Below are 25,685 nucleotides of genomic sequence, written 5' to 3' on the forward strand. Positions count from 1 at the left end.
CCAGATCAAGTGGCGTAACACCAAGTTCTTAAAGCCTCCCTGCTTCTCCACCTCCTGCTCCTCCGCTCCCCAATTCTCCTGCTTTTATCACAAACTCCTGGTGAACAGGGAACGAAGCTGTACATAAACATTTCACATTTCCTGCATATTGAAGAACAGGTTACAGCCCAAGCCCTCCCGCAAGCTTTAGTGTGGTGTTCAGGAAAAGCAAGCTTTGGCTGCTTGCAAGCCCCAAATCCGCATCTTTCCTGACTCAGGACTCTCACACGCTCATTCTCCACATGGCAGATAACTTTCTGCTACTGCTTCTCTACTGCAGAGCCTTCAGTGCAGGAGGAAGCATGAAAATCGCAGAGAGGAGCTCAGAATGAGGCAGGGACAAACGACATTGACAGCTGTATAAGAAAAGCTATCTTTTTATGAACCATAAAAGAGAATGGAGGTTTTAATCATTCTGAAAGTAACATGTCTGCTAAGCAATTTCACAGTTAACGACATTATTGCATGCGTCTGAACAGTGTGTGCAACGCAATGTACACCAAACTGCTGGTTTATGGCAGTTTGAAGACACGAGGACTGAGGCAATACAGGTAATGCTTTGAAAAGAACAATTATGAGTACCATGAACGTGGGGTTTGCTTGCTGGCATCAACATATCCTGGGAAGGGCAGCAGAAGCGAGGTCACTGACACAAAATTTTGGGGCATAACTTTGTCTCCAAAGACACTAGTCCTGTTCCCACGCCAGCACATCCCAACGGTGCTGCGTATGGACGAGGAAGGACTGCTTTTGGCTCTGCCACAAGCACAGCAGTAATTTCACATGAGACTAGGGCACGCATCCCAGCTGGGGCCTCAAATTTATAATGTAAGGGTTAGGGAGGACCAATTCTGTCAATTTTAGCCTTAAATTCATCAGTTTGGGCACCTGCAAATTCAGGCACATACCTGCACCGTAGTATTCTCACACAAGCTGTTACTTCTCGGAAGTACCTTTGAAATCCCGGGCTGAGCTGCAGACAGACAGGCAGGACGTGCCACTGGCACTCCTCACTACCAGCACTTCGTGCATTAGGCTCTCTCCCTCGGACACCTCTAACTTGCGAAGCTAAAGCTAGTTTAGTCAATCACGACGGCAATAGCACACCTGTGGTAAACTGCTGCTCATCACGAGGATTTCTGCAGGAGCCTAGTCTGGCGTGCAACATTTGTATGACTTTTGTTGCCAACAGGCTGATTCGAAGCGCAGACCTTTCTCCTCAGCAGCTCACTGTTGGGTACCTCTGCTTCAGTCTCACCCTGCAGGCTTTGGGCTGGGCCTCACCCACACCACAGCTCATCTCCTGCACACTGCAGTGCTCGGAGGGGAACGTGTTTGGCAATTAAACCAGAATTCAGTTCTCTCTCACCACTAAAAGCATGCCACAGAGCCCTCCCTTCCCACCAAACCCCAAACCACTAACCGGCCTTGCAAAAGGCCAACAATAGCTTTTATTCTTGATTGGCTTTTGGGTCTCTTGGGTTTTCTCTGACAGATGAGCCAACACAACGGTGGGGAGGCATTCACATCCGCAAATCAAGTTCCTACTGGTAGTCAGAGCCATGGTTTCCAACTATTTGTGACTTAAGAATCAGTAAGGACAAGCAAGGTGTCCCTCCCACGCTAATCCGTCCTTCAAGGGAAGAATAAAGAGCAGTCTTCAGCTGGACACTGCCGAGCTGGCCAATTCCTTGTTGCTAAGTTGCTGCTCAGCCGTCTGCAGGGGACAGGGAAGCATCTAGGAAGTGACTGTAGTCATTGTTCGAGTCCCAGACTTCTATCCACCTAAGAAAGAAAGAACAGTTAGAGCCTACGAAGGCACACTGGGATGTTGCTGAATGAAGTGAGTTTTAAAGTTTCAAAGGAACAGAACAAAATGACCCTGCCAGGAGTCGTTGCACTTCTACTGCAAATCCCAACACATTCTCTCTCTCCCAAGACTTACCGGGGGATTCGTTTTCTATCATGACACAACTTTTGCTTTAATCAGTAGAGAAACAACAGGAAGAGAGACTGCTAAAAGAAGAGCTCCATCTCTTCCATAAAGAAGGACCTTCATAATTCAACTCCAGATTTTGGATTCCACTCTGAAGGTGGAGTGAGACTCTGAAGCACTTTGAATGTCGCAGCTGCGTTACTTGGGCTGTAGGCTTACCGCTATGATTCAGATGCCAGGAGAAATGGACCTGCACCTCTGCTTACTGGGGCACTAAACACCCTCTCATAAGCCTAACTGAAAATATGCCTTAAACTTAACTGTGAGCCTCTATCCTAAGCAGAGTAAATAGTATTTTCATATTACACTTCACAGGTCCTATGGCAGAGTTTAGAAATTTGAAGTAAATTACCCAATAATAGCTGCTGGAATCAGAAGAATTACAGCCCCGAAGAGAAATGGGAATCCCCTCATGAAGTGCAAGGTGGCAGGGTAGAGAGAGTTGAACACTCCTGTAGCCACAAGAGAACACAGCCCTTCCACACAGGCAACAGAAGCAAAAAGAGCACCTGGAAAAGACACATGAGAGGTTCAAGGTGAGACAGCCCTGCCTTTACCACATTGCATCCTTCAGTGGGATCCCGTGACCCTTTCTAAGGGTTTGCACTTGCAATCAGAAAACTGGTATCTGCATTGCCAAGCGTGGTAAGCAAGAACTGGGAGCAGAGATCAGGCACGCGGTGCTGGCCTAGCAAGCCAAACCTGTCAAGCTCAGCTCCTCTGTAGCCAGGACCACCTCGCTGACCTCCAGAATTTGTATCACTGGAGCTCACCAGGGATATTATATTGTAAATGCTTTAGACAGGGCTATCGAGACCTGTTTACTGCCGTGCACATCTTATCGCTTGTTAAACATTAATTACAGCAGAAGACTGCACTTTATAGATTCAGCATCATAAATCTCGTATCAAGTGTGTGCCATCTTCATTCTAATATAAGAAATGTGAATTGTGCAGTCATTTCCGACCTCTCCCACCTCGATCCCCTTCTCCCCTCTGTCTGCCTGCAGAGGCGTTCCTGTGCAGTGTTTATCACCAAGTGCAAACTCTTCACATTACTGGATGGAAGGCAAATATGCTCCTCCTACGGGTTATCCATGATCTTTCACCATGGTCAATGATATAACCCTCTAACAACACTACGTTTCTTCCCACTGTTACTGATCTACAGAGAAGAGTCATGGTCAGGGAAATCACTATTTTCTGCTTGTCATATAACCCGTTTTAAGCTCCTTGTAAAAGCTTGTTTTGGAAACAGATGGGTGAATGAACTATTCCTGAGCTTGAATGCGATACTTTTCATCATGCTTTTCCTCTCTTGTCCTCATCCTGAAAACACAGCAAGTCTAAATGGATGAATGGCAAATATTCTGAAAAAATAAAATGTTACCCTGGGTCTGAGGGTGAAAGGACGGGCACAGGAGTCCAAGGGAGCCAGGGAAGTCCTGACCTCCTAAAGCAATTTGATTTCAGTGTTCCAAGAAGACAGTGTTTCAGGACCTGGCTTAGGCATAGCGGCTGACTCCTTACCCTGCTCCGTCTCACCGACCAGCTTGGAGAGCTTGGCTCTGATGACTGGAGTGGCTGCCATGGAAAGGAACAGAATCCCATAACCTGTGAGCAAGATACAGCACATTAGGGGAAGCTCAGCTGATAAATAAAGTCTCCAAAGTCAGTCCCAGAAATCTGTAGCTCCAGGCAGTTTCTCCCTGCTATGTTTAGACCCAGTCCACCCTCCTGTATCTCATAATGCACTTTAGTCTGTGTCTGCAGTGTAATACAGCTTCTGGGAAACCTAATATTCTAGGAACTACATGGTTGCACTTTCAACTTCAGTGTTTGGCCAACTTTGCTGTTAGCTAGCCACGGTTTTCTCGGTACACAAGCTGAATCGGAGGCAGAACTTCCTCCACGTGCTTGAACTCCCAGAGGCACGCTGTCCTCCTGCGTCTACCGGCACCTCTAAGCTGAGAGCCTGGGATATCGGGGTTTAAGAATTCGGCATCACCTGTAAACATCAGTGGCATCGTAGTAGCAAGAGAAATCACAACTAGTCCAGAAATATTAGAGATCAATCCTATCTCTGCCACCCAGGTGTCTTCGAGGCAGAGCTGCAGCAGCCGCAGCCCTCCCAGGCTGCTCAGGTAAGCCAGGTAACTGGCAGCTGAGCCGTAGCCGATGAGATCAGCGGCCCAGCAGAGAGGGGAGCCAAGCTCATACAAAACAAAGAGGTCCTTGGTTCCAAAATGTACGGTCACCAGAAGAAAGAAAGCCAGAGAGTAAAGTGCGAGCTTCCGCCTGGAGCTCAAGTGCTCTGGGGCTGTGTACAGCCTGTAGACAGCCTTGTAATGACTGAGCGTGAACAGCTTGGCTGGTTTCTGCTGCTTCACCGACTCCTGAAGACAGAAAGCGGCATAGAGAGCGGCGGCAAGGCTAGCAGCAAGCACGAGCCAAAAGGGGTTGATGTACCCCTGTGCCTTGCGCCACTGGCCGCCGCCGATGCTGGCCAGCATGCCCGCAACGCCAAGGCACGCCTCGAGGATGGCGACGCGAAATGTACGTGCGCGTTTGTCGCTGGTGTCGGCCACGTAGGCGAAGCAGCTGGCCAGGATCAGGTTGTAGTCTCCCATGAGGCCGCTCAAAACGCGTCCAAGGAGAAAGAAGGCAACGTGCAGCTGCAGGTACATGACGAGAAGATAGATGGCCGCTTGCACGGCCATACCCACTGCCGGCAGGATGAGTGCCGGGCGGCGGCCCATGCTGTCGCTCCATGGTCCGAAGAGAGTCACGGAGAAGAGACCGACGAAGAAGCCTCCCAGGTTGATACAGAGGTTCCAGTGGGAGACGAGCGCTTCTACCTCCTGCAAGAGAAACAGGCACCTGAGGCTCCAGGCCGGCAGCACCCAAAAGGAGCACCCCGGGAGGCAGCAGCACCCCGCTCCCCATCCTGCTCTCCCACCTGCCGCAGGGGGTCGGCAGCGGTGCTGCCGTTCCCGCAGCCGGTGGGGCTGGTGGCATTGGGGCCGCTGTAGCCGCGCTCGGCCCCCAGCCGGTCCCAGAGGTACTGGGTGGCGAGTGGGCCCTGCAGGCCGAGGGACAGGGTGGCCAGGAAGAGGAGCGGCTCGACGGCAGGCAGCGGCGGGCGGCAGCGGCGAGCGGCGGGCGGCGGGGATGGCGGCGCCGGGGCGGCCATGGCGGCAGGGGCGGGAGCCGGCGGCGGCCTGGAGGGAACAGGAGGAGCGGTTGTTGCTCGTTCTGCTGCGAAACGGGGAGGGGATCAGCTCTGCATCTGCATTGCGTCACGGACGACGAGCTCGCGCTCGCAGCCCTGCTAAGCACGCAGCTTTCCACCCTGGCGGTGTTACTTACTGACAGCTAAAGAGATTTAAACTTAAAACCTGACTTACTTTTCTTCTCTCCAAACAAAGGAAAAGTTAAGATTAACGTTTTAAATGCACCAGGAGCTGAAAAAACTGCAGTTAGCAATGGGTAATCGCCTCTATGAATTCACAGCGCATTAGAAAACACTTCTTTTTCTAAAGGACAAAATAACTTGCACTCTCTAACACACAAGAGGCTTCGGCTGTGCTGTCAGGTCTCCTGTTAGCCCTGGTCTGCCTCGAAGAGCAGATCAGTAAGCAAAGACCAAGTTGTTCTTTAAATCAAAACAACGCAATTCAGCATATTAGATTAACCCGTTTATGTACACTGGAGCAGTCCCAAATTAATGTAAATTGGCATCACTCCTTCAGCACCGCTGAGGGAGTGTTAATGGGCTACAGGTGAAGCTCCAACAAGTCCCCCTGCAGACAGAAACCATTCATTTTGCAGTAACACGCTTACAGAGCTCGTCTGGGGCATCTTTGAAAGTAACAGGACTCACGAGCAGTGGAAACAACTGCTGTGGATGTGCAGCTCCTAGCGAACAGGCACGATTCCTCAGCTGAGGTCCTTCTGCATCGTCACCTCCATCCCACAGGCAAGGCTGCAGCCGGAGGCCAACCTTCGTGCCTGAGGTGTGAAAATGAGAGGCTTCTTTTTAGATTTTGATTGGAACCTTAGGACCTAGGAGCAGAAAACAGAAAAATTACTTTGTCATTGGCTGATTTTGTCACTGTACCTTTTCAGACACTAATTCAACATTAAGTGGATGCAAAACTGGGGGGGGAGACGTAATTTATTTGAAAGCTGTTTCTTTTTGTACCAAGGGTAAAAAGCTAAAGCTCAGGATCAGCAGTTATTTAGCATGGAGTTGCTTCTTGTGAGCAATATGCCTAAGTCAAGCCTGACACCTCTGACAACCCCACTGTTTTTCAATCAACATTATTGAAAGAAAACAAGCCCCAGCAGAAAAGGGATGAGAGAGAGAAACAGCAGAAGCTCTTTATGGAGCTGAGATCAGATGACCTAATGTCTGTGCTTTTCTCTCTCTCCCTGCCTGAGTAAGCTGAAAACAGAGCTATGACAATTTATACCAAGAAAATGGAAATGTGATCATCATTACCCGAAGCATGTGCTTGAAAGATCTACCCAATAAAGACATCAAAGTGACATTAACAAGACACTCCCTTTGGAATTAAAAAATTCAATTCCGTTCCAGCATATTTACAGAGCCCAGTAATTCAGTGCTTGCATTTTGGAAGTGTCTTGCAACAGGGACAAGAAATGCTGCTAATTTCCCAGTAGTGCTTTCTTTTTTTTTTTTTCCAATGCACCCTACAAGCCCCAAAGCTGTGCCTATGGACCTGCACGATCAGAAAGGTGAAGAAAAACCAGCCCAATGCCTGCAAAGTGATGCGCTGTAGCCAAGTCTTTCCCAATCCACTGAGCTATAACAGGCTATGTCAGGAGGAGTTACCAGGTTCCCTCGCTGGCCCTGAGCCTCTCTGACAACATACGAGGCTGCCATGAGGGAGGAACCGAGTTCTGACCAGGCCTTAACGTTTCCCCTATTGCTCTCTGAGGAGAAGAAAACGGAATGGTCACGACGGTCATCCTTGGACCGCATAAAGTCGGGTGTCCCTGCTCTCAGGTGGTAAGGACTGTAATTCCCTTTCTGCGTGGGGGCTTGGTGTGGCATCTGGTGACAGGAGCTCTGCTCTAGTGCATTTTGCTACCCAAGGAATTTCTCAGCAGATACAATGATGTTTATATAACATTTTGTATAGATGTTTCTAACCTCTGTATTTAAGTATTACAGATGCAGATGTGTTTTTCAGTCCTCTACTTATTTTTAAAACAATTTTCAACCTATTCTGGAGGCAGCTGTCTCTCTTAGGACCCGAGGGAAAGGCAGGGAGATGTGCCAGGGGAGGGTTAGGCTGGGCATTAGGGAAAGGTCCTTCCCCCAGAGGGTGGTGGAGCCCTGGAACAGGCTCCCCAGGGAGGCATCATGGCACCAAGGCTGGCGATATTCCAGAAGCGCTTGGACAACGCCCTCAGAGACACAGTGTGAATTTGTGGTTGTCCTGGGCAGGGCCAGGAGCTGAACTCGATGATCCTTGTGGGTCCCTTCCACCTCAGGGCACTCTGTGATCCTATGTTCTTTTTTATAGGAGTAATAATGGTATCTAGTCAAGAAGGCATTCTTAGCAACCAAAACATTAACATTCTTTAAGCAAAGCACAGATCATTCCAGGATGCTTTTAAAGAACCTGATGTGGTCCACAAGGAGTTAATTCTCTCCTGGATTTACCAGTTATCAGGAAGACTGTCTTAGAAAAGTTCCTGGTCTGACACTCTTTTGCTGTCCCCTCCCCTTCTTTGTTCCCTTCCTTCTTTCTCCAATTACAGTTCCAAAAACAACACCCAACCTCCTGAGGTCAATGGTTAATATTCCTGAGTGTTTATATAGTCTCCAGCAGCAGACCACAGACCTTTCAGCACTGGGCTAGCTCCAGCACCATGGCTGGCTTCTTGCAGATGACCCTAGCCTTCAGGAAATACCTGATCATAGTGTTTGTTCCCCTTTTATTTCTTCCTCTGCCTCTGGCTGTTCCAACCAAGGTAAGAACTTTTTAAATTGAATTTAAGAGCCAAATCCCCAAATCTCTCCTTAGAGCTATTCCTTTTAAGTGACAGAGCTGAAGAGAACATACAGATTCTGTCTCAGAGGCACTTCACTTATTGCTTGAAGACCTTTTTTTTTTCTGAGCAGACCCCTTTGACTACTGATAGTGGGGGAACATCAAAGCAGTAGGACACGGATGAACAGATACATCAGCGACTGCATATTCTAGAAGAATGCTCAGTGACATGCAATTTTGTAACTTTTCCTTTGCACCTAACTGATTGAGCAAAGAACTTCCTATGCTGAAGCTCATACATGTGAACCTAAATTACAATCTGAGGCTTGATTTTAATCCCCCTTCTGATTTTCTAGAAGTATCCAGTCCGCATCTTCTTTTAATTTTCCCTTGTTGTCGTTGCTGGGTAGAAGAGGCATATTTCTCGGTGAGATGGACAAGGCATTCTGGTACTTAAGGACAAAATAATATGTATTTCACTGCTTTTTTAGCATATGTTTGTAAGAATCTTTCCAAACAATGATTTCAAATGTAAAATGTCAAGTTTCAGAAGACACCTTGCTGAGGATTCCTTCAGAAAAGGTTAATGACAAAAACCTGTAGTAGTGGGACAGGTATTTCTGAGACATCAATTGTTTAAATATAGCACTGTGAGCAGGCAGACTGCCAGTGTTCTGCTGTTTCTTCACGCTGGCTTATTTCTCCCACTCCCAATCTCTTCATGCAGACAGATCTAATCTCTGGTCGTCAGGTCTCTTACTACAGTCCCAGCCTCGTTAAATAGCTAGTCCCGATCTCCCTCTCCCGCCACTGCTCCTTGGATGCCAAGTCCTTGCTCTTTCCTCTGGTCTCTGCCTGCCTGCCTGCCTCCAGTCCCTGCTTACTCCCAGTTCTAGTCTCCTGTGCCAAGCTTCCCTCTTCACTCCACTAGCTCTTCCCTGTCTTTCTGTGCAGCCTGTCCTAAAGCTCCCTCTTCCTCACAGCACTTTTTCTGATCGCTATCAGATGCTTCGGAGGTATGACCAGAGATTGCAAGCGGCCAGGCGCGTCCTCCTATTCCCTTGCTATGTAAATAAAATAGCTTAAACTATCACTTAAAAGCTCACTAAGAAGAAACACAGAACTAGTACATTTTTGCTAGTTAGCTTTCCATAGGCAAAAGAGTTACTTAAGTTAAAAGAAATCTGGATCAGGAAAGTTCTAAGTAGCCAGAATGAGAGAATTTTTTTTTTTTTTTTTGCCTCGAGGCCATGAGTTCAAACTTACTTGCCAGAGTCATTGTTACCATACAACACGTCCTTGGTATGGCCCGTGGCGCGATTTGGCAGACTTGGTTCAGTTCCTCTCTCTGGTTTCTATGTAGTCAGCTACAACACAAAAATGTAAAAGGCCCTGGACTTTTCCCTTTGCAATCTGCGAGGAGGTTTCTTGTGTTAGAGCTGTGCGCCGTGGTACTGCTAAGCAGGAAAAGCTGGTACCTCAGCACTGTAAATTACAGAATTGTAAGCAGACACCTTACAGGGTGGAATTTCCCTTTCTATTCTGTTCAGCTATTAACCTGTCCTGTAATGACACAGCACTGGACACTAAACTGTTGCCAGTGAGAGCAGACAGTGCTGAAGATTTTGTCTTAAAGACAGAGGAATGTCCTTGCAGGACAACAGACTCTGTGAAAAGCCTTAGTCCAGCTTTTACTGTGAGCCTGTCCACAGCAGGCTGGAAGAGAACAGCACAGTGCCTACGACAGACATTCCAAAGCCCTGCTAGGGTCTCTCAAAAGGCACCCACTGGCATCTCTTAATAACAAAAGCGAGGAAAAAAGGGATTATAAAAATGGAAAATTGCTTTCAGTGCTGGAGGGGATATATAATTAAGATTCTTACTGCTCTCATTCAAAAATAAGGTTCAAAAAGGCATCTTTTCATCTCTCCATGACTCTCTCTTAGCTTTACTTCCCCAACCCTGCTGCTTTGGTAATTGACTGCCTGGACTGCTACCTTCTTTCCTCCGGACTACTCAGCTCCCCTGTTCATCCTTTCCCTTCACCAGCTCTGTACCTTCCGTGCCACATTCAGAAGTCACAAGTTTGATCCTGCCAACCACTCTTCCAGCTCCTTGCTTTACTTCTCCGTAATCTGGCCATTACAATTTCCATCTCTTCATTGCTTTCTCAGTAAGCATCACTACATTTTCATTCATGCTGTCCGGTATATTTTAGTGGACATCCTTGATCCAAGACCGCACAAACGCTTTTTGCTGCCTTCGGATTTTCTGGCGCCCATCATTGGGCTAGTTCCAAAGCGAGGAACACACTGTCACCTCCAACGTTACTTTTCCTTGCTTTCTTCACCAGCCCAGCCATATGAAAATCTGTTGTGACACCTTATTTTGAATCTTTTTAGCATACAGGACTGAGTTAAATATTTTTACACAAAATTTGGAGCGGTTGTCCAAAGCAGAATTAAATCAATGTTTTCTCAGAAAAAGAGTCACATGAAATAGGGGATCCTACTTTCTTCAAAGAAGAAAGCTAGTGGAAGCTGAAGCTGCTCTGTGACCAGCCTTTCAAAGTCTGCACTAAGCTAAAAATCCCATGAAAAATAGATAAAAGTATTTACAGTACAAGGAATCCAGGCTGCTGAAATCAGCTGGGGTTTGTCTGGGCCGCATCCTGCAACATGCAAAGAAAAAGGTGGAGAAACCTTGACTGGATCAGTAACTACTTCTGCAACTCAAAGACAGAAACATATAAAAGGAAATACCACCATCAGCAAAATCAAGAGGACTGTGCAGGGACTGCCAGCCCTTTATCTCACAGGGTTCAAAGTCATCGGTTTGTTTCTTTTCCCAAGTTTCTTGGTTTCCCCCAGTGGAGGCCTCAATCTTTTCCTCACAGTTCTGACATGGTTGTGGAATACTTTGTCACCTGATTAGGATCTGCATAGGCAGGAGGATAGATGGGAGAGAAAGATAGAAAATAACCGTTTCCCAAATCCCTTTATCAGGCAATGGATATAATTATGGGACGTTGCCTTCTCAAAGCCTAAGTACGGCCTGTTCTGATTGCATGTCCTCTTCTTCTGTCAGGAGGCCCGATGCGGTTACATTATCATAGTGATGGCACTGTTTTGGTGCACGGAAGCCCTGCCGCTGGCTGTCACAGCTTTGTTTCCTGTCCTGCTGTTCCCACTACTGAATATCATGGACTCAACAACAGTAAGAGATCTTACTCTATTCGTGTTTGCCTAGGTATTTATTGGTCGGCTTCTCTTATTGCGGGATTATTTCCAGAGCGTGCCAAGAGGAGAAAATTGCACTGGTGTCACACAGGGAATCATATGTCCTCTCCATGGAACAGAACTTGCAGGAGCCTAAAGTGAACTCTGGGTGGAGCTGCTAATCTGAAATCAAAGCAAATTCACTGTCTAGTTGCAATCCAGAGCTACTGCATGCTAATGTCTTTGGGACAAGATCCTCCCTCAGAATGTGCCTGCTCTCTAAACATCAGCTTCTTGTCACTGTTTTCTCTCCCTTGTTCCATGTTACAGGTCTGCAGGGAGTATCTGAAGGACACCAATATGCTATTTATCGGGGGCCTTCTGATGGCCATTGCTATTGAGAAGTGGCACCTACACAAGCGCGTTGCTCTGCGGGTCTTGCTTATCGTTGGTGTCAGACCAGCCCTGTGAGTAAGAGTTGTGAAAACACTGTGGGATAAAGGTCTTTATGGCGTTAGTTCCTATCTCAGAGTGCCTGCAGTCTCCTATGTGAATCTGCAAATCGTGTCCTACCAATGCTTTTCTACAGCCCCAGTGAGTTAGTGCCTGCGCAAACCCTGCAAATAGGGATTCTTTGGTGTCTTATAGATTTGGTGCCTTGTTTTTGAATTCCAAATGGCTTTAGGTGGAGAAGTCGCAACCAGAGAGTCAATTCTGAAGAGACAAGGGTGCTGCTAGGCTTGGCCAGAAGCACAGCTTTAGGCAATCAGAAAAGACTACAGCTGAAACATGGAAAATGTATACTCTCTAACTGTTATACTGATTGCAAAGAGAAGAGAAAATCTGGGGACGCTTGTTTTGAAAACAACAAATGTTTACCAGACTAGCACTTTAAGCTATGCAGAGGTTACATGGCCCTATTTCATTTGTCTCAGATCATGAGAAGAGGGAATACAGAAGGAAATTACAAAGCAATAGAATAAAAATGCATACAAGATAAAGCCCTTTTCATCTAATATATAATCTACATCTCATCTAAAGAATAATTTCGAGACAAATAACACAGTAATACTGAAACAAGGATTAGAATTTTATATCAGTAAGAAGAGAATCTTAAATGACAGAGGTGGGATAAAAAAAAAAAGAGATCATCTTCCTTATGGCCTAAACTGATTGCCATTTGGGATCAAATTCAGTTTGCAATTCCCTTCAAAATATATTATAATACATTAATATGTGTTACTGAGATTATATGTCTTCCTCTGAAGCATGCAGAATAAGCAGGATACTGACTGGATGAGCTGTTTGCTCCAGGATACCAGCTCCCACTTTCCTAGTCATAAGAATGTAAAAGCATGATCGACTGAAACTGCACAAAGGAAAATTTATGTTAAATCTTACTGTGTCATTCACAAAGCAGACCAGGGTCAGAGGGAGTGCTAGGCGCGAACTGCTGAGCATTTTCCAAACCCAGCATTTGTAACCAAAGCTGCGTGACACAAAAAGGCATTGCAGCGCTGCGTTCTGAACTGGCTTTTTCAAACCTTTTCATTTCAGACTTCTCATGGGTTTCATGATTGTGACCGCCTTCCTGTCGATGTGGATCAGCAACACCGCCACCACTGCCATGATGGTCCCAATAGCACAGGCGGTGTTGGAACAGTTGCACAAGTCAGAAATGGAGTCTAGCAGAGCTGGCCAAGCACCTGAACACATCAATAAAGCCTTTGAACTGCAGGAAGAGTCAACGAAACCAGACAGCCCCAAAGAAACAGAGGGAAAAAGTGAGTGGGTTATGGGTGGTTTTCTCTCTGGGGTAATGGAGGATGACCTGATGCCGCCTTCACTGTCATTACAGTTGCTAGTAAATGCTAAAAGAAGAATGTACCTAAAGCATCCTGACTGTATCAGGCAGCATTTAAGAGGCTTTTCCATGAACCAGACAAAAGCGCGATGAGATCTACTGGCTTGGCTGAAGTTAGAAATAGACTGAAAATAAGAAGCAATGATAACTAATCAATAAAAGAACAAAATGTATAAATTCTCCATAAGATGAAACCCTTGATATTTCCCTAGGTATTTGTTAGTTCAATTATTATCTACTGTGTAACTTCTCAGATAATAGGGAATTTCCCAGAGAGAATTTCTAGCCGGAAGGTTAGGGATTAAAATGGTCTTTCTAATCCAAAGATATACAATCATGCAACAATATCTCTTCACCAGCTGTCTTGCCCTCTTCCCATCTTTGAGACAACTTAAGTGTTTCTGAATGTAAACCTCAGGGCCAGCAGTCAGGCACTGGTACAGAACAAGTTCCCTCCCGTCCAGCTCCTCTGACCCTGTTGAACCGCCCTGAACTCTTGCCTCTCTCCCCACCGTGTGCAGCTCAGACATTGCCCTAGTTCACCGAGAAGTGTCAGCAGTATGTTCGGACTTTATCACACATTTCAAATTCTATTCCTCTGAAAAACTGGTCTGTATCAAGACAACCAGCGAACATGGACAGAAGATCAAAGAATTAATATGGCCAGCCTTAAAATGAGATCTGGCTCCTTCAGCTTTGAGTCCTAGCCTTGAAATACTGAATTACACAGGCACAAGATCTTTTCCTACCCAGTCTAGCTTCTGTAACTCTTCTGTTCCTGTCTTGGGACCTAGGTGATAGTCATGGCCTGACAGTTGAGGAAGACAGAAAGATAAATGAAAATCTGCTAGAGGAGAAACACCAGAAATTCTGCAAGGGAATGTCTCTCTGTATTTGTTACTCGGCCAGTATTGGAGGGATTGCAACCCTGACGGGGACATCACCGAATCTGGTACTGCAAGGACAAGTTGATGAGTAAGTCCGGTTGAATTTGGGATTACGTATCCACTAAACGGCATCACTCTGCTGCAGATGACTTCCAGCCAACACAGAGAAGGAAAATATCAATTTGGTAACTTTGTCAGGAAGTTAGCTTCTCTTCCTTAGTGGGCCTCACAGTATTTCTGAGCCATTAATGAAATACAGAAGAGAGTGCGGAGTTTTGGGCACTAACAGCCACCTGCATTTTACAGGCTCTTTCCTGACAATGGTAATATCATCAACTTTGCCTCCTGGTTCTCCTTTGCCTTCCCCACCATGATCATATTACTGGTTTTGACGTGGATATGGCTGCAGATACTGTACCTGGGCTTTAAGTAAGTACCCTTTACACACCGCAACACAGCTGACAGCCCCGTTAGCAAGTACCCGTGACATGCTGTAACACAAGTGATACTTTCATTGATGGGCCTATTCTTGAAAGTCACACTGCAAGTGACAAAGTCCTCTCATACAACAGATTCTAGCAGAACAGCAAACTAAGTATCTGTTAAAACACTGCAACTTTTTCTCCAAGGAACCTGATCAAATCCCAGCTAAATATACTCTCTGGCTAAAAACTGGAAGTTATAACTGCAGATAACCTGTTCTGCAGCATTGCTGTCATGTCCTGAAAGACTGTTGTGCTTCAAACCAGGAGAGATATACATATCTGTGTCTATACATATGTGAATATATAGCTGGTAAATACCTTTGTGAGGGAAGTTCCTACAGACCTAGAGGATTAGTATTGTGCCAGGTCCCAATGCTAATCACCCCACACAACCGGTTTGCGTTACCTACCTGTTTAGTACTTAGCCTACCACTCTTGTATTACCCCCAGCCTCCTTTTGTTCAGATTGAAAGACCTCTGCAATACCTGCAGTGGTACTTTTGTCTTCAAATTCCTCTTCAAAAATTCTCCTTTTCTGTAATTTTAAAAAGCTTGGCAACTGTTTACTTCCTGGTGACTACAGAGCCTTGTCAATCACGCTAACATTGTCATTATTTCCCTGTGTGTCCAGATAGCACGCCTGTTTGTGTTTAGATCATGAGCACTCAGGGGCAGGAAGCTTCTCGCTGATCATCTCAGCAGCACACAGTACAATGCCGTTATTATCCAACACGTATGGCTGCCGATGCCATGACAGTAATTTTTATATAATTTCTATATGCATATGTCAATACATATATCTAAAAGACAACATGACTGAGTACAAAATTTGGATTCTTAACTCTGAGGATAACTGGCAAATTTCTATAATATTTCTTGTCCATTTTTTTCTAGTTTTCGGAAGAATTTTGGTTGTTCTGCGAACGCCTCTGCAAAGGTTAAGGAGCAACAAGCCTATGAGGTTATCAAGGAAGAGAGCAGGAAATTGGGCTCAATGAAATTTGCAGAAATAGCAGTTTTGATCCTCTTCGTACTGCTGGTAGTGCTCTGGTTTACAAGAGATCCTGGTTTCATACCAGGCTGGGCAACAGTTCTTTTCAACAAAAATGACACAAGGTACCACCACTTTTCCTCCTCACTTTGAATAAAAACGAAGTAGGCTAGGTTTCATAAAGATGAACACACAGCTAGACTAAATTTCTGACTCATCTATTACAGCTATGTCACCGATGCTACAGTTGCCATCTTCATTTCAGTTTTGCTGTTCATCATCCCTGCCGACATTTCTAGCAATGACAGAGACAAACAACAAACAGGTAAGTTTACCAAAGGCATCAAAAATCAACCCTCCAAATAGATACATGAGAAGTTTTAAGTTTTGGACTTACAAGGGAAATTTCAAACATTAAACAAGATTTCAAACTGCTCTTGCTGCATAGCTATACCTGTATGCTTTAGGGTACACAAGGCACAGAGTCCATAAAAGTTCTCCGTTTCTTGTAATTTAACTAGGTAGGAAACTCTTTATCCCAGCAGTGTCCCAGACACCAGTATACGCATATGTAAAAGCTTCTGAAGCTGCAGTCTTCAGGAGAGAATACATGACTTAACAAACACATACGGTTCTGTAGACATGTTACCACACTTTTAACTCACTCCTGCCTTTATTCTGCTGTGCCTCTTGGGGCAGCTACAGCCCATTCATGACTATTTTTGCAAGTCACGTTCTAAAAATCTTTGTCAATGAGGCTCCCATTGTTTGCTTTAGGAGATAATTCCACAGTCTGCTTGATCTTGCTGACAAAAGTGTTTCCTGATGTTCAGACTAAACTCACCTCTCACCAAGAAGGCCTCCTTTCTTTGGAGAATGTAACAAAATCTTTTTGGATTTTAGGCGGCAAGTCAAAGATCCGAGCACCTCCAGCTCTCTTGGACTGGAAAACCGTTCACGAGAAAATGCCATGGAACATTGTGTTACTGCTGGGAGGTGGCTTTGCCTTAGCCAAAGGCAGTGAGGTAACATTCCTCTGCCTACCTGGTGTTTGTGTCTCCCTGGGTGTTCTCCGTCTTGCTTTGCGTGTGTGCTCTCCCAGGACGCAAGAGGGCACGCTGGTAGCACCAAACGCGCATTTCCTCAGCTGGTGGCAGTAGGACAGACTTTGCCATCCTTAGGAGGAGTCCTGTGATTAGAACAAACCTTTACTGTTGCCTGTGCAACCGGGATGGTACTACCAGTCGAGGCAGGATGATTAACTGTGCTTCTAGAAAAGTGGATGATTAAGAAACTACCCCAATACATTAGAGGATCTATTAAATAAAACTTAATTGATGTGGCAAGCATGAGGAGATAATGTGCCCAGGATGGGTCTCCAAACTATTTCAAACAAACTACTTATGGAAATCTGATTTGTATTAAACTACTAGAAGACAAATGCAGAGCTAGCTAGAGAACCTTCAGGAGCAGATAAATTGTCTGGCTGTCAAGCTGAAGGATGTACTGATGTACTTCTACAGGCATCTGCCAGGACTCCGGTGCTAAAAACTGTTTTTCAGTAATTGCTTAGGTGATGGAACAGACAATACATTTATTAAATCTATAGGCAATAAACAAATTGGAAAAGGCTTCAAGTGCCTGGAAATGCTACTTCAGAATTCAAAGATCACAATCACCTGTAAAAGCGTTTCTAGAAGACAAGGATGCAACTCAATGTGGAAAATAGGAAGAAATAACCAAATATTGCAAATGGAAGATGTGGAAAGGACTGGATAAGTTTTAAAGCTGCTCGTACACCTTATTCTAGTCAATATTTTTAAATTGCTGCTAGAAAAAAGCAAACAACTGGAAACTATAGGTAGGACCATCATACATAAGTCATGTAAAATATAATCCTTCCACTCAGGACTGGTAAGTCCTCAGGTACAGTAATGTATTCAGTTTTGGATATCAGTCTTTAACAGCACGTGGGCTATATGAAGAAAGTTAGTATGATTTATCAGATCTCTAGGAAACATGTTTGGAAAAGGAACAATTCAGTAAATTACATTAATTTATTCTAGAATAAGTCACCAAATACATAAAAAGCTGCTGCAGGAAGGAAGATAGTGTACCTTTTTATATTCTGATGGTGTGAAAGGGCTTAAATTGCAGCAAAGGAGATTTAGGTTAAGCAGCAGGAAAAAGTAGGAAACTGTAAATGTAGTTAAGCACTTCAATAAGTTATCATGGGGAGGTTTTGGTAACTTCATTGCTAGGGACTTCTAACAAGTTCGAAAAACATCCATCAGTAATTATTTAGGTAGAGCCCACCCTGCCCTAGGACGGGGAATCAGACTAGTCCTTTCAAGACAGATTCCAACCCTCCTGTGAGACAGCACTTTCCAGCGTCAGAAGAGACAGGCTGAAGTAGCCAAGATATGAAATAGGGAGGACGTGAAGAACAACAGTGGTTGCAAAACCCGTAAGAAAGCTAGGCCATAACGCATGCAGAAGCAAGACAGGCACAGTTAGGATATGCTCTCTTGACAAGGACAGCTGAATAATGACGATGCCCAAACTACAGCCCAGAACGCTAGGGAAGATGCTGGCCTTTTTAAGTGACTGGGAAGGATGAAAGGTATGGAAACCTTCAGAGAGTTGATCAAGATCTCAGACGATGTGATGAAATTACATTAAATGGCTAGAATAACTGCTAAAATATACGAAAGTATTTTAGAAAGTGAGTCTGAAGATCTTTGTTTAGATTTTTAAAAAGCCCCAAATATTGATCATGTACAACTAATGGCTTGAATAGAGAAATAATTATTTGCTATCAATAACATACTGTAAGTGTAGCATTGTCTTTTTTCAAATTCTTTGGAAGGGAAAGCACGTTTATTTTTATTTAACCTACCGAATTATCGTGTCTATAAGCATTGCCTGTTTTGCTACAGAAAGCAGTTTGTATGGGAACACCTATAAGAAGGTAAGGTAGAATAGGTATGAGAAATGTAATTGGACTGTGATGTGGCTACGACTTCTCCAGCCCACTGTCTTGACAGACCTCTTTCCTCTGTTACAGAAATCTGGTCTGTCTGCATGGTTAGGTAGCAAACTGACACCTCTGCAGCAAATCCCCCATCCAGCTATTGCTATCCTGTTGTGTCTCCTTATTGCCACCTTCACTGAGTGCACCAGCAACGTGGCCACCACTACCCTATTTCTCCCTATTCTGGCTTCAATGGTAAGTTCCAACATTCCAAAATACTCTTATACGAGCAGCTTTCAACTCTTCTCCAAGCGTACATCTGCTCAATGACAAAAACTAACTGACTGACATAGCCAAGCACTGGCTCATGCATCCGATCGGGAACACAAGACTTAAAATACACATCTGTGTATGTGCATGTATATATATTCATACCCGCTGTGCTTAGTTCATCATTTCTAAAATCATTGCTGGTGAAAAGTAAAGGGATTAAATTCACTGGCATATTAGACATTGCCTTCTGGCCTAAACAACCTCATGAGGTCACTGCCAGCTGTACTTGTTTTTTCCTATTTGTTCTGCACAGAGACAGCAACAGCAGCAGCATTTGCTTCCCTGCAACATTCCATTACCGTAGTTCACTCCGACCTAGTGGAGTGGCCTTCCAGAAGTCTCTGAGGGTGATAGCATTAGTCAAGCTCTATGACTTAAATCAGACTTCTGCATTTCCCCAGGAGATTGCTGGTGCTGGGGTAGACATAGTTCTGCAGTGTGAAAGGCTGGTTCCAGACAGCAACTGGAACAAGCTCCACCAAAATCTTTTTGCACAGACTTCAGCTAACCCCTAAGCTGATCCACTCACTTTCAGAGTTTGGGCTACCCTGTTTCCCCATATAATTTAATCATGTTCTTAACCAGTTTGAAGCCACTCTACATTTTTTTCCTGGTTTTAGAGCTGAATACAACCATTATTAATAATTTATACTGTAGCAGTGATCAGATTCCACAACTGGGAATACAAAGCACTGACCACAAAATCAATTTTTGCATTTGCTGCATGAAGACACCAGCTAGAAGTTTCTAAAGCAGAACCAAAATTTGAGTGACCGCAGGGTCTGTGAAAGAACAAGGTTTCTGACATGGACAAACACAATCAGTCTTCTGCGGAAAGATTTCTATGCATTTTTGTATATCGAAACCATCGTCTTTGCTCTCCCTTCTTGCACAGGCTGAAGCGATCTGCCTCAATCCACTCTATGTCATGCTGCCCTGTACGCTTTCTGCATCGCTGGCGTTCATGCTCCCTGTGGCCACTCCTCCTAACGCCATCGTCTTCTCCTATGGACAACTCAGAGTTATAGATATGGTGAGCAAAAGCACATTCTTTTCAGAATTTTCATCGCTAGTTTTGGTCTTTCTTTTTTCTAATATTGCTTCTTTTTGAAAGAGTGTTAGAAAACTCACTGTACTCAGCTAAAGTCAAGTGGAAAGAAGAGCATACGTGTGTGAATTAATAAAGGGTCATGCTGACTCTAATACATACACAGAGCTTTATAAGGACACTACTGAGCTTTCGAAAAACACCTAAGGCCTCTTGACGATGTTCCAACCAGCACTTGCTATGAATGAGATACGGCAACATCTAACCATTCCAAAAGCCCAAATGTAGATCATAGGGATGTCACAGAGTCCTGTCATCCGGCCAGTCCTTTTGCAGGGACTAGGGGAAAGCCTAGCACATCTCGCTAGGCTGCCCTGATGCCCTTTCTCAGTATGTTAAGGAAAGCAGGACAAGGATGCCATGTCTCTTGATAACTTTTCTAACTTATAATTGATCCAAGAAGAAATACAAAGTAACATTAGAGACAGATGCCAGGTCAGAAGAGAAAGTCCTGCGTAAAGTGGATTAAAAGGATTTCAGGACTTCTAGTTTAAGAGTTTTATCCAATGGAAACTCCTTTTCCCCTAATATAAACTATATTTGTGAAAAAAACAAAACAAAACAAAAAAACCCAGCTTAAATGTAATTTCATGGAGTTGTGAAAAAAGATCAAAGAGAAAATATAAATATACAAAAAATGTTAATCAGCAGGGAAGGAAAAAAGTACTCAGCTCAACTAATAACCCTTCTCTTTTATAATTCTAGGCCAAAGCTGGGTTTGTACTCAACATTCTAGGAGTTCTGACGATAACTCTAGCCATCAACACCTGGGCTTCGTCTTTGTTCCAGCTGCAAACTTTCCCATCTTGGGCAAACAGAACAGGCACATGCCCATAATTTGGAGAGGTGAGGGAACCAACAACTGTTTCTGTTAGAACTGCAATGAAAGCAAGGCTATCATCTAAACCACTGCCTCGGCAAAAGTCGTGAAGAGACAGGACTGCCCTGTGGAAAAGGATGAGCCACCTACAAGCAAGATCATTCAGCTGATAACAGCAATAAAATTGCCTAACAGTGCTGTTTAGCCAGCGATTTTGTTACCCTAGCAGTAAGACAAGGTAACCTTTGGCTTTTCAACTGTTCCAAGTATCTTTACATTTTCTGTCTCAGCAGGGGTAGGTTTTCCCCAAGTACTAGCTACATTGCTTTTCAAGCTCCACCTGTAAAGTCTGAAGTCTGCAGTGAGAAAGAAGAGAGATGTGTGTATATAAAAGGCAGGAGAGAGACTCTGCATACCTGATTTCACACGTATATCTGTGTATTGTCACAACTAATATGAATATTCGCCTGTATGTGAGTATACAGGCCTCTGTGTATACGTTCAAAATGTACATGATTGTAATATACTCTATGGGCATTCGCAGCAAGGCATGTGTTGTATGATTACGGACAAATTATGTACTGTCACAGCCTGTACTATTACTTTGAAACATATTTATTTGCAGTCCACTTGTTATGAATGTAAAAGACCATTTTTTCCTAGAATATCTGTCCCGTTGTTCTTTATAAGACAGATATGATGGTGGGAGTCTGTTATAGACCACACAACCAGGATGAAGAGGCAGATGAAATACGCTATAAGCAGCTGGGAGAAGTCTTGCGATCACTAGACCTTGTTCTCGTGGGGGATTTCAACTTACCAGTTGTCTCCTGGAAATACAACACAGCGAAGAGGAAACGGTCTTGGAGGTTCCTGCAGTGTGTGGAAGATAAGTGCCTGACAGCTGGTGAGGGAGCCAACCTGGGGAGGCGCCTGCTGGACCTGTTGCTTGTGAACAGAGAAGGACTTGTGGGGGATGTGATGGCTGGAGGCCGTCTTGGGCACTGTGATCGCAAAATGGTCGAGTTTTTCGATTCTCAGAGAAGTAAGGAGCGGGGTCAAGTGCTACCTTGAGCTTCTGGAGGAGAGACTTTGACCTGTTTAGGAGCCTGGTTGACAGGGTCCCTGGGAGGCAGCCCTGAAGGGCAAAGGAGTCCAGGAAGGCCTGACATTCTTCAAGGAAATCTTCAAGGCGCAGGAGTGGGCTGTCCCCATGTGCTGAAAGATGAGCCAGCAGAGGAGAAGATTGGCCTGGCTGAACAGAGAGCTTTGGCTGGAACTCAGGAATAAAAAGGAGAGTTTATGACCTTTGGAAGAAGGGGCAGGCAACTCAGGAGGACTGCAAGGATGTTGTGAGGTTATGGAGGGAGAAAATTAGCAGGGTCAAAGCCCAGCTAGAACTTAGTCTGCCTATTGCCATAAAAAGACAATAAAAAATGTTTCTCTAAATACGTTCGCAACAAAAGAAGGGCTAAGGAGAATCTCCATCCTTTATTAGATGTGGGGGTGAACATAGTGACCAAGGCTGAGGTACTTAATGCCTTCTTTGCTTCAGTCTTTAGTAGTAAGAGCCATTGTTCTCTGGGTACCCAGCCCCCTGAGTTGGAAGACAGGGAGCAGAATGACACCCCCATAACCCAAGGGGAAACAGTTAGTGATCTGCTACACCACTTAGACACACGCAAGTCTCTGGGCCTGGATGGGATCCACCCAACGGTGCTGAAGGAGCTGGCAGATGTGCTCACAAGCCACTTTCCTTCATTTATCAGCAGTCCTGGTTAACTGGGGAGGTCCCAGTCAACTGGAGATTAGCAAATGTGATGCCCATCTGCAAGAAGGGCCAGAAGGGAGATCCAAGAAACTACAGACAAGTCAGACTGACCTCAGTGCCAGGGAAGGTTATGGAGCAGATCATCTTGAGTGCCATCACGTGGCATGTACAGGACACCCAGGTGATCCAGGACCAGTCAGCACGGGTTTATGAAAGGCAGGTCCTGCTTGACTAACCTGATCTCCTTCTACAACAAGGTGACCCGCTTAGTGGATGAGGGAAAGGCTGTGGATGTTGTTTACCTGGACTTTAGTAAAGCCTTTGACACGGTTTCCCGCAGCATTCTCCTGGAGAAACTGCCTGCTCGTGGCTTGGATGGGCGTACTCTTCACTGGGTAAAAAACTGGCTGGACAGCCAGGCCCAAAGAGCTGTGGTGAATGAAGTTAAACTCAGTTGGCGGCCGGTCACAAGTGGGGTTCCCCAGGGCTCAATTCTGGGGCCAGTTCTGTTTAATGTCTTTATCAATGATCTGGATGAGGGGATCGAGTGCACCTCCAGTAAGGTTGCAGAAGACACCAAGTTGGGCAGGAGTGTTCATCTGCTCGAGGGTAGGAAGGCTCTGCAGAGGGATCTGGGCAGGCTGGATCGATGGGCTGAGGCCAGCAGGAAGAGATGCAACAAGGCCAAGTGCCAGGCCCTGCCCTTGGGTCACACCAACCCCAGGCAGCGCCCCAGGCCTGGGGCAGAGGGGCTGGGAAGTGCCCGGCGGAGAAGGCCCTGGGGGTGGGGGCTGACAGCCGGCTGGGCATGAGCCAGCAGTGCCCGGGTGGCCAAGGAGGCCACCAGCCCCCAGGCTTGTGTCAGCACTGGTGTGACCAGCAGGGGCTGGGCAGGGATGGGGCCCCTGTGCTCGGCACTGGGGAGGCCCCACCTCGAATGCTGGGCTCAGGTTTGGGCCCCTCGGGACAAGAAGGCCCCTGAGGTGCTGGAACAGGCTGCCCAGGGAAACAGTTGAGTCACCATCCCTGGAGGTATTTAAAAGATGTGTAGATGTGGCACTGAGGGACATGGTTTGTTTAGTGGTGGACTTTGCAGAGTTGGGTTAACGGTTGGACTCGATGACCTTAAAGGTCTTTTCCTACCTGAACAAATCTATGATTCTATATAAGATTACAGTCTGCAAGGTCATGATAAGAATAGCAATATTCTCTTGAGAAGGGGGAGAATCCCTGTGCCCTAAAATATATATGATAGAATTTAAGATTTTTTTTTAATGTAGCCCTGTGTTATGGAGATTTTTGCTACTATATACTACTGCTTCTATTTCCGTCTTCCACGTATCAACTGCTTGTCTGTGTGCTTCCTTAAAATATATTGAAATAATCAGAGAAGTTAGCATAATTTATTTTCTCTTATTGTTAAAGTATTAATTTATTATTAAGAGTCCAATTTTCCTGGATCCTCAAGAGCCCCTAATACGGTTAAATATTTAATCCCTATTCTGCTAGAACTGCCTTTCAGTAGCACATAGACTCCTAATGACCAAACTGACAAAGATATTGGATTGTCCAAAGACACTTTGCCAAATCAAGCACTTGCACTTAGTACCTAAGTGAGGTTGGGTTCATACAGATCAGTTATACAACACATGCCCCTGAACTTTGTGCCAAATGCTTTGTTCTATTGTTGCCTGCCTAAGTTTTGCACAAAGTCTATTGCATTTCTGAAATCCCATTTGAATCATACTGGTTCAATGAGAGTGAACGTGAGTGAATTTCACTCTAAAATAGCATGTACACCCTTCAAAATCTTTCTCCTTTCTCTCTCTATCCTAATTATTAGGAGACAAGGACAAAGCGTGGTGTACATACAATTTATACAATGTTAGAATTCACTGAACCTGCAGCAGTTTCTTTCCAGTTCCAACTGTCAAGACAATTCTGGTATCTGCTGATCACTGATTCCCTTTGCACTGATAGCTTCATTGGCCTGACAAGTATAGTTGCTCTGGAAAAATCACTGTCCCAGAAAGAACAGTGATATTAACCCTTCAGCAGCTTTGAAAGAAGGTGTTTTGATTTGATATGAGATGGGGATCCAATGGAATACCCACAGCACAAGAAGGAAGGACATTTATTCTCTTTTGCTAATGAGCTCCTGGGTGACTGATTTCAATCACATAATGACTTGCTCAGGTCACTGCTAAACCATTCACCTTCTTTCCCTTTGCATTTACCTCTATCAAATAACATCCAAATCTGTCTAAATACTTTCATTACCTTGCTCACCCTGTGTCTGAGTACCTAACAAAATGACAAACTCAAGCAGATGATTTGCTGCAAACCTCTCCCTTCTTGGCTCTTTGTCTACAGCACCAGGGCAGTGTGCACAGCTTTTGTTTGCTTTTTGTTTTCTTTGAAATACTTGCACATAGTTTACATGTCCTTCTAAATTACTGCTTAGCTAAGCAGGAAATGTTGAATTCTTATAACATTTCCCATCAGTCTCTCCTGCCAGCCCTTTAAAACTGTGTTATGATTCTTTGAAGTCTTTTCTATTAGTCTACATTATTCAGCGGCTGTGGTGTGCATAAGTACATGTAGGAGCACAGGTGCAATCTTTATGGCAATCTCAAGAAGAAAGAAGAGAGACATCAAGTAGCACAGAGTGTCATGGGGCCAACGCAATAATGCTGGGTGTTCCATGGTCATTAGCATGTATGAGTACATAAAGGTTAAAGACTTACCAGAAAATGGCTGCAGCAAAAGTTACTCAAGGGGTATAGAAATGCCCGGCTTCCAGGAGGAGAGAGGTGAAAAGCTGTAACCGGTAGACAGAGGAGAAAAGCTAACAATAATACCCGGACATAAAGAGAACGGAACATTTCATTAATAGTTTCCACCTTGAAGTGATGGTAGTAGCAAGTGCGCACTGGGCAGTTTATTGCCTTGGGTGTGTCTGAGTGCAGGACTAGTTGAGGTACAGCTAAATATAGTGTGCTTGTGCAAAACCCAGTAACACTATTAAAAATGTTCCTAATTTTCTAAGCAAAGCAGGTAGAAAGTGTTTCTAAGCCCCATTATTACACAGATCACCTTTGCAGGGTGGTTCCCCATTATGTTTCCAGATATTGCCCTCAAGGAGTGGCTCTATTTCCCATTGTGTGATCAAAT

At 44.9% G+C, this 25,685-nt stretch overlaps 2 protein-coding genes across 3 annotated transcripts; one reads left to right on the forward strand and one right to left on the reverse strand.

The window, feature by feature from the left end:
- Positions 1-400: 400 nt before the first annotated feature.
- On the reverse strand, positions 401-25,325 carry SLC46A1 (solute carrier family 46 member 1). 2 transcript variants are annotated; one of them, XM_064468129.1, is made up of 8 exons: positions 25,259-25,325; positions 16,550-16,694; positions 5,918-6,099; positions 4,994-5,255; positions 4,043-4,895; positions 3,565-3,648; positions 2,388-2,544; positions 401-1,824 (listed from the first exon to the last, which is right to left on the reverse strand). In XM_064468129.1, exons 4-8 carry the CDS (start codon positions 5,225-5,227, stop codon positions 1,749-1,751), a joined length of 1,404 nt encoding a protein of 467 aa, XP_064324199.1. In that variant the 5' UTR covers positions 5,228-5,255; positions 5,918-6,099; positions 16,550-16,694; positions 25,259-25,325; the 3' UTR covers positions 401-1,748. The 2 variants fall into 2 exon arrangements, with proteins under 2 accessions (XP_064324199.1, XP_064324197.1); XM_064468127.1 differs by lacking the exons at positions 5,918-6,099; positions 16,550-16,694; positions 25,259-25,325 and having other exon boundaries at positions 4,994-5,314.
- On the forward strand, positions 7,756-21,382 carry SLC13A2 (solute carrier family 13 member 2). Its single transcript, XM_064468133.1, is given in 13 exon segments — positions 7,756-8,040; positions 11,148-11,276; positions 11,503-11,603; positions 11,605-11,745; positions 12,836-13,062; positions 13,937-14,117; positions 14,336-14,458; positions 15,409-15,630; positions 15,733-15,830; positions 16,409-16,530; positions 18,573-18,734; positions 19,708-19,845; positions 20,626-21,382. Coding segments are annotated over 13 exon segments (1,878 nt in total). The 5' UTR covers positions 7,756-7,938; the 3' UTR covers positions 20,758-21,382.
- Positions 25,326-25,685: the final 360 nt, after the last annotated feature.

The sequence above is a fragment of the Phalacrocorax carbo genome, chromosome 17 (genome assembly GCF_963921805.1).
Source record: "Phalacrocorax carbo chromosome 17, bPhaCar2.1, whole genome shotgun sequence".
NCBI classification, from domain to species: domain Eukaryota; kingdom Metazoa; phylum Chordata; class Aves; order Suliformes; family Phalacrocoracidae; genus Phalacrocorax; species Phalacrocorax carbo.

Coding starts and splice junctions, on each gene's coding strand:
- SLC46A1 (XM_064468129.1), bottom strand. CDS start 5,227: ATGGCCGCCCCGGCGCCGCCATCCCCGCCGCCCGCCGCTCGCCGCTGC. Junction 4,896..4,993: donor CTGCCGACCCCCTGCGGCAG/GTGGGAGAGCAG, acceptor TTTCTCTTGCAG/GAGGTAGAAGCGCTCGTCTC. Junction 1,825..2,387: donor ATTCCAGCAGCTATTATTGG/GTAATTTACTTC, acceptor TTTCTTTCTTAG/GTGGATAGAAGTCTGGGACT.